This window comes from Anolis sagrei, chromosome 6, assembly GCF_037176765.1.
Source record: "Anolis sagrei isolate rAnoSag1 chromosome 6, rAnoSag1.mat, whole genome shotgun sequence".
NCBI lineage: Eukaryota > Metazoa > Chordata > Lepidosauria > Squamata > Dactyloidae > Anolis > Anolis sagrei.
Genome location: NC_090026.1, coordinates 48,559,579 through 48,571,932, shown reverse-complemented (window position 1 = coordinate 48,571,932; position 12,354 = coordinate 48,559,579). Strand labels below are relative to the sequence as shown.

Genomic DNA, 12,354 nt, shown 5'->3' with positions numbered 1-12,354 from the left:
GCCCACTAGAGTAAAGAATTGTTTGGCAAAGTTTCTATCACTCTTCAAGTAAGATTAGGGGAAATCTTCCCCCCTGCTTTTTGCTTACTTCCCATTGATAGCATTAACCCCAGGGTGCCCTCATTGTTCTCCTGTATCACAGCCAGGAAGGAACTGGATATTCTTACACATGCTGATTTACAACACTCATGAACACAATAGATCAGCCCTGCTTGAGACTTCCTTTTTGTCTCATGAGCCACATGGCATTATTTTTTTCAAAACTAATTCACAGATTCCTTTGTGTTCTATATCGTCCCGCCTCCCTCTCTCCTGATTTGCTGTCGCCGCCAGGTGGCAGAAGTCTCCCATTGGATCCTATGGACCACTGGAGCTTCCTGATTGGTCCAGAGGCGCCAGGGGCGGGAGGGCCGCCTACCAGCTGTTTGCCCATCGTGCAATCACGGTGGAGGGCAGCAGGGAGGCCGGGGCGGGAAGTTTGAACTCTGTAACTTTGAATTTACTATAAATATGACTGTATTGGTATATTCTCCTCATGCTCTGTTGGCGAATGATTGCAGCTCTGCATCCTTTTCAGCTGAATCGCAAATAAAACCTCAATAGCTTTTCTTCAACTTGGTGAGACCTTTCATTGGGAAATCAGGGAAAAATACTGGGTGCTTCTCTGTCTCGCCAGGGAAAAATAACTCTTTGATGAGTCTAATTGGTCTCTGCCTCCTGGCAAAGACCCCTAAATTCCAGCTCTAGATCAGTATCCTGTTGTGAAACTACGAAGTGGAATACTTATCTGTAAACTTTGCTGCTATGGTAGTCAGTGCTACTCTGTAAACCCATATGGTACTTTGGAAACTTTTACGTGATCTCACATGCATAACTCCACTTATACCTCTGTCAACAGGGGTATGGCCATTGCCTGTTGTCCACAACTTTCACTCCATGTAGGTTACATAAGCTACATCTGTGCATGTCACTAAAAGAATGTCTGTCGATGTCTCTACCCCTCATATACTCCTATCCCCTTCCCTCAGTGGCCCTGGTGGCGCAGTGGGTTAAACCCCTCCTGCCAACAGGAGGACTGAATCCGGGGAGAGTGCGGATGAGCTCCCTCTGTCAGCTCCAGCTCCTCATGCGGGGACATGAGAGAAGCCTCCCACAAGGATGGTAAAAAATCAAAATATCCAGACGTCCCCCTGGGCAACGTCCTTGAGACGGCCAATTTTCTCACACCAGAAGCGACTTGCAGTTTCTTAAGTCACTCCTGACACGGAAAAAAAGTTACCAGGGGACAATATTCTGTTGTATAACACGACAACAAAAACAAACCCTTCCCCATTACTCACCTGGAATGACAGTAATGGTTTTAAGTGCTCTGAGAACACGGAACGTCCGCAGAGCAGAGACATTGCCCAAATCTACGAACTCCGTAAGATAACTACAAAAGAGATGGTAGAAAACAGTTACTTAGAAGACAACACAAACTAAAAAACAGTGAGGCCAGAGAGACCAGCTACAACGTTCGCTTTTTAAAATGTTGGAGTAAATGCTTTGTTTCCTCCATGTTGCTCCCACCCACACCACTCACTCACACACACACTACCCTCGCGGTGCCCACCTGACCCAAACCCCAACAGCAACAACACACAAGCAGCAAGGCAGGCTGTGCCCACTGCCCAACCAGCCAACCAGGCACGCAGCCAAGCATGGCTGCCAACAGCCCTTCTCCAAGACCTTCCTCCTTTCTGCTTGCTTGCTTGCTCGCCGTGCTCTTCTTCCAACCTCCCTTCCCTTAATCTATGTCTTTCTCTTTCCCTTCCCCCTTTCCCCTTCTCCCTTCTCCCTTCCCTTCCTGGCTCCGAAAGAGCCTCTGAGCCATGTGCTCCTACAGCAATGGCTGCCAGAGCTGAAACCCCTCCCCTCCCCAAAACATGTTCCCTGATTGGCTGGGAGGGGAGGCAAGGAGCCTTCCATCCTCCCAGCAGCTAGAGGGCTTAAAATTTCCAACTCACTTCCTGAGTCGTAACAAAAAATGGCGGAGAAAGCTTCGGAAGGGCAAAGGGACTTCCAGGTTTTTAAAATGCTTCTTAATCATTTCAAAAAGGTAACCTCCATGAAATTATTACGAGTAACGAGTAATCCGACGTGTCTCTATCCGTGCCTACTAGGAAAATTGATCCCCTGCAAGGTGTCATTGATTTCCTCTTCTCATAACTGTCATCATCCCTATTTTTTTTCTACTTCCTATGTTTCTGGAGCACTGGTACACATCTTTTCCAGAAATGAAAAAAAAAAGTAATCACCTTCATGACTTCAAAGTACTTCCAAGCCGGTCAGTCCCTAACCTATGCAGCAAAACTAATTCCAAGCTGCATTATAGTGTCAGTGTAAATGTGCCCTTTTGGGGGTACTAGAGTTCAACTGACTGCTGTTAGATAGGGAAAACATATCAGAATAGACATGTGGGCTCTCTAATAATGTCTATTTAGAGGCATAAAGATTGAGTTTGGTTTGGAGCGAGCCTGGGTAAAGGGATCTGTCACAGTCACCTATCCTTTCCTCTTTGTTGCCATCTCCCAACCCACAGGCATGTAGCCGGGGGGGGGGGGCTTGAGGGGCTTCAGCCCCCCGCCCCGAAATTCTCATGGTGGTTCACGAAAAGGCCTTACTGGTGCATTATTTAAACTGTTATGTTTATTCATATCATGATCTGATCACCATGCTCAATATATCCCATATGCATGGGGGGTATTGGAGTAACGGTACAAAAGGTTTGCTATGGTAGACCCTCTTTCACTCAGACTCAGCCGCCCCCCCCAAAAAAAACTCAGCCCCCCCCCCCCCCCGAATCAAAATCCTGGCTATGGGCCTGCCAACCCACATTATTTTTAGAATGGAAACACTGAAATTTTCCCAATTCTGATGTACCCAGTGATACATGACCTTGGAATCACTTCTTTTTACTGCCAACATCCTTTAGTTTTCTACACATTGCTTCTCACAACACTCCCGTTAAACGTAACGTACGCCATAACGATGACACTGAAATCCAACCAGTTCCATGGATCTCGCAGGAATGTAAAGCTGTCGATGCAGAAACCCCGGGCAAGTATCTTGATCATAGACTCAAAGGTATAAATGCCAGTAAAGGTGTATCTGTGAACAGCAAAGAATGAGAGGGCCAAGGAAACAGAGTTAATTGCAGAACAACAAAAGATGAATTATTGGTTCAAAAACGAAAACACTACACTTTTATAGTTTACAACTTGAGTTTCTGAAATCTCTTAAAGCATTTGTCTTTGGATACAACAGTTGACTGTGCAAGCAGAGTTGAAATCAGATCCGCTCCATCCCTCCTAACTTTCCAAAAAAAAGTGAAATCCTGGCTGTAGGATCAGGCCTTTGTGGACTAGATGGATTTGATGTCAAAGCTATGGTTTTATTTATTTATTTGTTTATTTACAGCTTTTCTATTCCGCCCTTCTCACCCCGCAGGGGACTCAGGGCGGATTACAGTGTACACATATATGGCAAACATTCAATGCCATTTTTTAAACATACAAACATATACAGACATACACAGAGGCTACTTTTAACTTTTTTTGGCCGCCAGGGGAGCTGTCACTTTCATCGTCCATCTGCGACGCTGATGAAGCACTTCCGCATTCCCCGCATGCTTCCCCGCTGGAATGCTTTGCTGGAGTCTTCTTTATGGCCTCATAAATCAGTTAATTTAGCCTCCCCACACTTTAAGGTGGTACCTTAATTTCCTACTTGACAGATGCAACTGTCTTTCGGGTTGCAAAGGTTGACAACAGGCTACACACAATTGGTTGGAAACCCACTCCAACCCGGGCTGGCTTCGAACTCATGACCTTTTTGGTCAGAATGATCTTAATGCAGCTGACACTCAGCCAGCTGCACCACTGGTTTTAATGGACTCTGATGGAGGGTTCTTATGATGACGACTTACATTGCTGATTGTTTTAATGTTTTAATGATGTTTTATACTGTTTTTATTTAATATGTATATCTATGTTGTTGTTAGCTGTCCTGAGTCCCTCTGTGGAGATTGAGATCAGACGGGATATAAATGTCCCAAATAAATAAATAAATTCACAATATCACTGAAAAATCTCTATTTTACTGTGAGATAAATCTGTATATATTTTTTTAAAAAATAGTAAGGTGATTAATAAACAGATATTTTGTGAATCCTCTTCTGAAACAAAAGAAGGTGAGAAAACATAAGAACTGGCTCTATTGGTCAAGAAACCCAATGCCAAAGGCAGTGTAATCTAATCACTAAACTACAAACCCCAGAATTCTGCAGGAGGCAGAAACTGGATTTTAAGTGGATTTTTCTCTAGTATGATGACGTGATTAAATTCCCAAGACCATCATTGCTTTCTGTGAAGGTGACTTAACATAACTGATAAATGGGCCATTCCCTTCTTACTGAATAATTGACTGCTGAGTATGCTTGCAAATATGTGGATGATCTGCCCAAAGAGATTTGACAGCTAAATCAGCTGTCAGAATTTAAGATCTAACTGAAGACCTATCTCTTCCAGTCCATTTTTAACTATGAATTTTAAATTCACATTCTATCTCTATTGTATTTTATTCCCTGTATTTTAATATGTGCATTTTATATGTTTTTTATTATGATGGTGTATTTTAACTATGTTGTGCTTTGCCTCAAGCCATAAGGAGAGGTGAGTAAATAATAATAATAATAATAATAATAATAATAATAAAGAAAAAAGTTTGGATTATTGATATCGTCATACCAGGTGACAGTCACATTGAGGAAAAACAACAGGAAAAACTCAGCCGTTATCAGAACCTCAAAATCGAATTGCAAAGGCTCTGGCATAAACCAGTACAGGTGGTCCCAGTGGTCATCGGTACACTGGGTGCAGTGCCAAAAGATCTCAGCCGGCATTTGGAAACAATAAACATCACCCAAATCACAATCTGTCAACTGCAAAAGGCCACCTTACTTGGATCTGCGCGCATCATTCGAAAATACACCACACAGTCCTAGATACTTGGGAAGTGTTTGACTTGTGATTTTGTGATACAAAATCCAACATATAGTTCTCATTTGCTGTGACATACTGAGTTTTTGTGTCAGTAAAATAATAATAATAATAATAATAATAATAATAATAATCAGCATAGTGATTTTGATTGCTGTGTACTAATCTTGGGTATCTAATAATAATAATAACAACAACCACCACCACCATATGGGCAGTGGCAAAAATGAAAATGCTTTTTCATCTTCATGTTATGCTATCTAAATAACCATGATATTGTTGTACTGTGAATCTGTTTCCACAACAACAGCTTCACATGCTAGTAAAGTCAAAGTGATTACAGCTATTGTGGGCTTTCATATTACACAAGATTTTTCACTTGACCATTCATTTACCCCTTTGAATTGAAATTATCTGTCCTAACTCCTTCCACTCCCTTAATCTTCCCACCCTGAGCTTTAATGACTGGAAAGACGAGAAAAATGGAAAAGCGTGACAGCGTGAGTGGCGCCACCTATATGTAGAACTTTAATTTGCAAAGGTTTAAACTGTGTAACATGCCCCAACTTGTCTGTTTTCTCTGTAAATGTATAGTTGGATTGATTGGTTATTTATAGCTGTCAATCAATGTTGTTTGCACCAGTCGAATTGCTCCCTCAGCTCAATTGTTTGGCTCCACCTCTTCCTATAAGAGGAGGGCAGTGTTTCCTTTTTCATTCTACCATCAGACAACTTTATAGATGGACATGAGAAAGACTTGGCTCTAAAGCCCTTGTTTTAAGCTGTCTCTCATCACCAATTCTCAGGTTTTTATCCTTGAGACTCACACTCACATGCCCAGATCTTCCTGGACGATGTTGAGGAGTCTCAAGCGCCTTCAAACCAGTCCTTTGGCACCAGAGGAAGACTTTGTGCCTTCAAATATAGACCATTTGGACTGGGGTTGTGGATGCTCAAGCATTCACAGCCATTGAGAATGAGGGAACTTGGAAAGCTTCTCAGCTGCAAACTCCTTGGACCCAAGATTTCAGAAACTGTAATGTATATTTTCTTTATCCCTGTTGAAACATTAAGTTTATGCCTAAGAAAGATAACTCATTGTGAACAATAAAGACCATTTTGAGTTATCTGTTGTGTCTTGGTCCTTGGGAGTTCCAGTTTCCTAAAGGAGGGCAAGAAGCAATCCCCTGGGAAGAGATATCACGTCCATGTTTCTTTCACTAAGATCTACAGACCCCAGGTGAGGCAGTACAAAGAGAAAAGCAGGAGGGAGATTGATGAAAGATGGAGAAGGGTGAAAGAAGGAGAAGACCAAAAGAGGGAGAAGGGCAAAAATTGTAGAAAGGTGAAAGCAGGGAGACTGATGAAAGAGGGAAACTGGTGAAAGGGTGAGAAGGTTGAAAGGGGTGAAAGGGGGAAAGAGGAAGAAGCATGTAAACACTTACTCCACATTCTTTGCCCATGCTGGTGGGTTACTCATGGCCATGAAGACACAGTTGGTTAAGATGGTTATCATGATAAACATGCTGAATAATTTGAAATCAAAGTCAAGGAAACACATCAAGGCTCTGTTGACAAAATTCCCAAGACGAACTCACTTGACAACTCAAGTTGTATAAGACCAAAGGACCTCACAATTTATGCTCTCCACTTCATATAAGGCTCATTTTTAAAAACTGAGGTTTTTTTCAAAAACCTTTGAGATGTTGAATGCCCACCTGCTGTGCAAAAACCAAAAACAAAATATAAACCAAAAAAACTTATTGACAACCTTTTGAGCATGGTTGAAGTGTCTTTGCAGCATAATGGTTTCCAATCTGGCTCCAGATTTGGTCATGGAACAGAAACAGCTTTAGTCAACTTGGTGAATGATCTACACAGAGAGATTGACAGGGGGAGTGTGACCCTGTCAACTATCCTGGACCTCTCCGTGGCTTTCGATACCATAGATCAGTGGTTCTCAACCTGGGGTCGCCAGATGTTTTTGGCCTACAACTCCCAGAAATCCCAGCCAGTTTTCCAGCTGTTAGGAGTTCTGGGAGTTGAAGGCCAAAATCATCTGGGGACCCCAGGTTGAGAACCACTGCCATAGATCATGGTATCCTTCTGGGAAGACGGGGGGTGGGGCTGGGAGGCACTGTGCTACAGTGGTTCCAGTCCTTCCTTGTGGACTGGTTCCCAAAGGTGGTTTTGGGGGAGTCCTGCTCAACAGCCGGTGGGCTGTGGGGTCCCACAGGGCTCATCTTTATCCCCAATGTTATTTAACATCTACCTGAAACTTCTGGGAGGGGTCATCTGGAGTTTTGGAGTTCAGTATCATCTGTATGCGGATGATGCCCAACTCTACAACTCCTTTTCACCTGACGCCAAGGAAGCAGTCCTGCCCTTAAACTGTGGTCTGAATGCAGTTATGGACTGAATGAGGGTGAACAAGTTGAAGTTTAATCCAGACAAGACGGGGGTACTACTGATGTCTCGGAGAAGGAATTTGGGAATGGTATTTCAACCTGAGATGGATGGGGTTGCACTCCCCCTGAAATTTCAGATGCATAGTTTAGGGGTCATCCTAGACTCCGCTTTAAACCTAGAAGTCCAGGTGGTGGTGTTGACTAGGTCAGTCTTCACACAACTAAAGCTTGTGCACTAACTTTGCCCATTCTTGGAAACTCCGGACCTGGCCTCAGTGATGTCGTGGTTGCATCCAGATTTGACTATTACTACATGCTCTACATATATCGAAGAGTGTCTGGAAACTGCAGTTTGTTCAGAGCGTAGCAGCCAGGCTTTAATGCCTAAAATGATGGGAAGGGGAGCCTGGGAAGCCACCCCCACTCCCATAATGGGCTGATAGAAAACAGATCTTTCAGCATGCCAGAGTGAAAACAGGTATCTGCTCTCCTGATTTTGGGAGGCCCACAAAAATGAATCAGGGCCTCCACCGAAAGCCAGGACACAAAATGGGTCAAGGTTTACCCCGAATGCACAAGCCTACTAATGGTGTGTGATATTTACAGAAGAAAATGTAGATTCAAGGAGAACAAAGTTATATATGAGTATATGTAGTACTTAATCAACTTTAGATAGAGGAGAACTCGGAACTTTGCTCCTCTGCAAGGTGACTCAATCTAATTTAGAATTTCAAGTAAATGTTAATCTTATTGTTGCCTTGGTTTCTCTGCATCCCAGTTCTGAGAAGGAACAGGGCAGTTATAATGATGAAGAACGTAAGGTTGTGTCCCACTCACTCACAATAGTGAAAAAAACCCCAAAAACAATTAGGTTCTCTGGGTCATGTAAACCCAAACTGTTCCTGAATGACATATATCAAAACATTGAACTACCTTCCCTTATTTTGTCTTGGAGAACCCTCAACTACCTTCCCTTATTTTGTCTTGGAGAACCCTCAACGGAAAATCCCCACTATTCCATCTGTAGAACCTAACACAACACAGGCAATTCAAGCAATGTGAAGGATATGAATGTATAAGCACTTGGATGGCACCCCTCCGGACAATGTTGAAAGGATCCAACATATAGAGAGCTTTGGTGGTACTGAACCGGAAAATGGTCCTTCCTTTGCTGAGGAGGATGTACGTCTGAGGGGGAAAAAAAGAAAGAAGGAACAAAACAGCTTGTTAAAATGGATCATGGAGCATTCACTTGCTTGTGGGATAAGGATGAAAATGATTAGTAATGGAAAAAACAGAAAATTCAGACAACATGGGATAAGCAATGAAAAAACAGAACATAATTGGTTGTTCATTTTCCGTTCCCAACTCAAGGTGCAGGTTATCACCTACAAAGCCCTGAATGGTTTGGGGCCTGCCTACCTTCGTGATCGCATTTCCTTCTATGAACCTATGCGATCCTTTTGATCTTCGTGAAAGGCCCTCCTCTCGCTCCCATCTCTGTCACGAGCGTGGCTTGTGGGGACAAGGGCGAGGGCCTTCTCCGTGGTGGCCCCTTGGCTCTGGAACTCACTCCCCAGGGAGATTACGCAAGCACCCTTTTCCTTTAGGAAAAGTTTAAAAAAATTCCGGTGTGCTTTTGAAGAATAAATAATTAATTCCCATACCAAGTCCCGTCCCAGTGTCAATTTCTTTTTTTTATGCATTATATCTCATCTCTCAGTGCAGATTAACCTCATTGTTTATCCCACCCGGGTCTCTCACTAGACACAAAACTTTATCTACCTATGTCACCCACGTGTTTTACAATTTTTACCTTTCCCATTTAATCCAGCTCGCCCTCGTTAATCCTTGTACCGTTTTATATTCTATTTTATTATGTTATTGTCGCTATTTTATTGTATTATCATGTCATACGATCTGAAGAGAAACCAGAGTATTACTATGTCATTGTTTAGCATTTTTACTTGATGCTATCGTCTGTTTTTGTATTTATTTTATTTTTATTTTGCCCTATTGTAATTGCTTGGGCTTGGCTCCATGTTAGCCACCCCAAGTACCTTCGGGGAGATGGTAGCAAGGTACAAATAAAGTTAGGTAAAAGGTAAAGGTTTTCCCCTGACATTAAGTCTAGTCATGTCCGACTCTGGGGTGTGGTGCTCATCTCCATTTCTAAGCCTAACAACCGGCGTTGTCCGCAGACACCTCCAAGGTCATGTGGCCAGCATGACTGCATGACTGCATGGAGCGCCGTTACCTTCCTGCTGGATCTGTACCTATTGATCTACTCACATTTGCATGTTTGCATAGTTGGCAGAAGCTGGGGCTGACAGCGAAAGCTCACGTCGCTCCCCGGATTCGAACCTGTGACCTTTCTGTCAACAAGCTCAGCAGCTCAGTGCTTTAACCCACTGCGCTGCCGGGGGCTACTCACAAATAAAGTTATTATTTATTTATAATGATTTGCAACGCAATAGGACTAAACACCATGATTACATGACTATACCTTCACATGGTATACCTTCATCATGATTACATGACTATACCTTCACATGGACTATACCTTCACATGGACTATACCTTCAACTTTTGCATTGTAGGTTGTACAGTACTTGATAAGCTCCCTCCCATTAATACACATATACTATCACCACCACCATCACCATCTTAGCTTGTGTTTTGTTCTCTTGGTTTCATTGGATTCATGTCATCAGTGTTCACAAAATAGAGATGGAGGAGACCGCAAGAGTCATCCGTATCTCTTTACTATAATGGCAACATACCGTATATACTCAAACATATAAGTCGAGGCACCTAATTTGACCACAAAAAACTGGGAAAACATATTGACTTGAGTATAGACCAAGGGTGGGAAATGCAGCAGATACTGGTACATTGCAAAATAAAAATAGATACCAATAAAATGACATTAATTGTGGCATCAGAAGATTAAATGTTTTTGAATATTTACATAAAACAGTAATTTAAGATATGACTGCCCAACTCTGATTAAACCATTATTCTAATCTTCTTCAATGTAAATGTGCTTATGTAGCCTTCCAATACTAATAAAGAGTAAAATAATAAATGTAATAATAATAATAGAGCAAAATATTGGAAGTAAAATAATAACAATATTAATAAAGTAAAATAATAAGTGCAATATCAACAATAATAAAGTAAAATAATAAATGTAATAATACTAAAAATAATAGTAGAGAAAATAATGAAAATGTAATAATAACAGTAATAATAGTGTAAAATATTAATAACTAGCTGTCCCCTGCCTCGCGTTGCTGTGGCCCAGTCTGTTGATCTGGAAAATAAAGGAATGATAAAGTATTGGTTTCTAATATATGTAATTTCTTTCTACTGGTGGGTAAACAGTATTTCTTGCTGTTTCTTTGTCAGTGTTGATTTGGAGAGTGTCTAGTTTGTCCACCCTGGAACATGCAACATATCATTGTCCTCCTTTAAGGGTCCCTTTCAAATCTATGATACTATATCTGTGTGTGAATCATATCTATCTCTATCTATCTATCTATCTATCTATCTATCTATCTATCTATCTATATCTATGGCTGGATGGCTCTTTGTCAGGAGGACTTTGATTACGTTTTCTTGCCCTGATGAAGGGAGTTGGATTGGATGGCCTTAAGTATTTTCTGTTGGTCATGGGGATTCTGTGTGGGAAGTTTGCCGGATTCTGTCGTTCGTGGGGTTCAGAATGCTCTTAGATTATAGGTGAACTGTGAATCCCAGTGACTACAACTCCCAAATGTCAAGGTCTATTTCCCCCCAAACTCCATCTGCGTTCATATTTGGGCGTATTGAGTGCTTGTGCCAAATTTGGTCCAGATCCATCATTGTTTGAGTCCACAGTGCTCTCTAGATGTAGGTGAACTGCAACTCCCAAACTCAAGGTCAATGCTCACCAAACCCTTCTAGTGTTTTCTGTTGGTCGTGGGAGTTCTGTGTGCCAAGTTTGGTTCAATTCCATCGTTGATGGAGTTCAGAATGCTTTTTGATTGTAGGTGAACTATAAATCCCAACAACTACAACTCCCAAATAACAAAATCATAATTTTTTGAGTGATGGTCACTCCTTGTGTTGTGAGATGTTTTGTTGCCAAATTTGGTGTAATTTCATTCATTGGTTCTTTTGTTTTTAAGGAACTCATTATGCACAGAGCATTTATAGATAGATAGATAGATAGATAGATAGATAGATAGATAGATAGATAGATAGATAGATAGTAGGGCTGGGCAACCACGGAAAAATTTGTTTCTAAACTCAATTCGTTTTTTGGGGTTTTTTGCGTTTTGATATTTAAAAGAATTCCAAAATTTTTCTTTAAAAAAAGTTCGATATTTACGAAATTTCATAAAATTACGAAACGATACGAAACGATACGAATCGATTCGTTAATGGCGGACGCGACCACATAATACGCTAAAAAACCTCCATATGGGACAGGGGGAACTTCTGAAGTTTCCCTCTCCCTCTGTTGTTGACTGTTGGTGTGATATTTGTAATTTTTTTTCACTGATTAAACAAACAACAGCTATAAAACTTGCCCCAGACATGCGGAAATAATAACGAAACGATTTCGAAACGATTTCAAAACGAATACGAAACGAATACGAAGCAATTACGAAACGAATTGAAAAATTCGTTTCGTTTTTTAGATGCTCCTGAATGGTTCGTTATCGCTTCGTAACCAAAAAAAATAACGAATTTTCAACGAATTACGAAATTACGAAACGAAACCGCCCAGCCCTAATAGATAGATAGATGATAGATAGATAGATAGATAGATAGATAACAACAATAATAAAGTAAAATACTATATGTAATAATAATAACAACAACAACAACAACAACAACAACAACAGAGTAAAATAATA

The 12,354-nt window shown here is 41.3% G+C and overlaps 1 protein-coding gene across 1 annotated transcript in view; it reads right to left on the bottom strand.

Moving 5' to 3' along the window:
* LOC132778353 (sodium channel protein type 4 subunit alpha) overlaps positions 1–12,354 on the bottom strand; it is a 127,718-nt gene that overhangs the window by 82,747 nt on the left and 32,617 nt on the right. Inside the window, exons 3-6 of the mRNA XM_067470091.1 lie at positions 8,517–8,635; positions 6,485–6,574; positions 3,022–3,150; positions 1,341–1,432 (exon numbers count right to left, since the gene is read on the bottom strand). Of these exons, the coding sequence (XP_067326192.1) occupies positions 1,341–1,432; positions 3,022–3,150; positions 6,485–6,574; positions 8,517–8,635 (430 nt within the window). The remainder of the gene's footprint in view (positions 1–1,340; positions 1,433–3,021; positions 3,151–6,484; positions 6,575–8,516; positions 8,636–12,354) is intronic.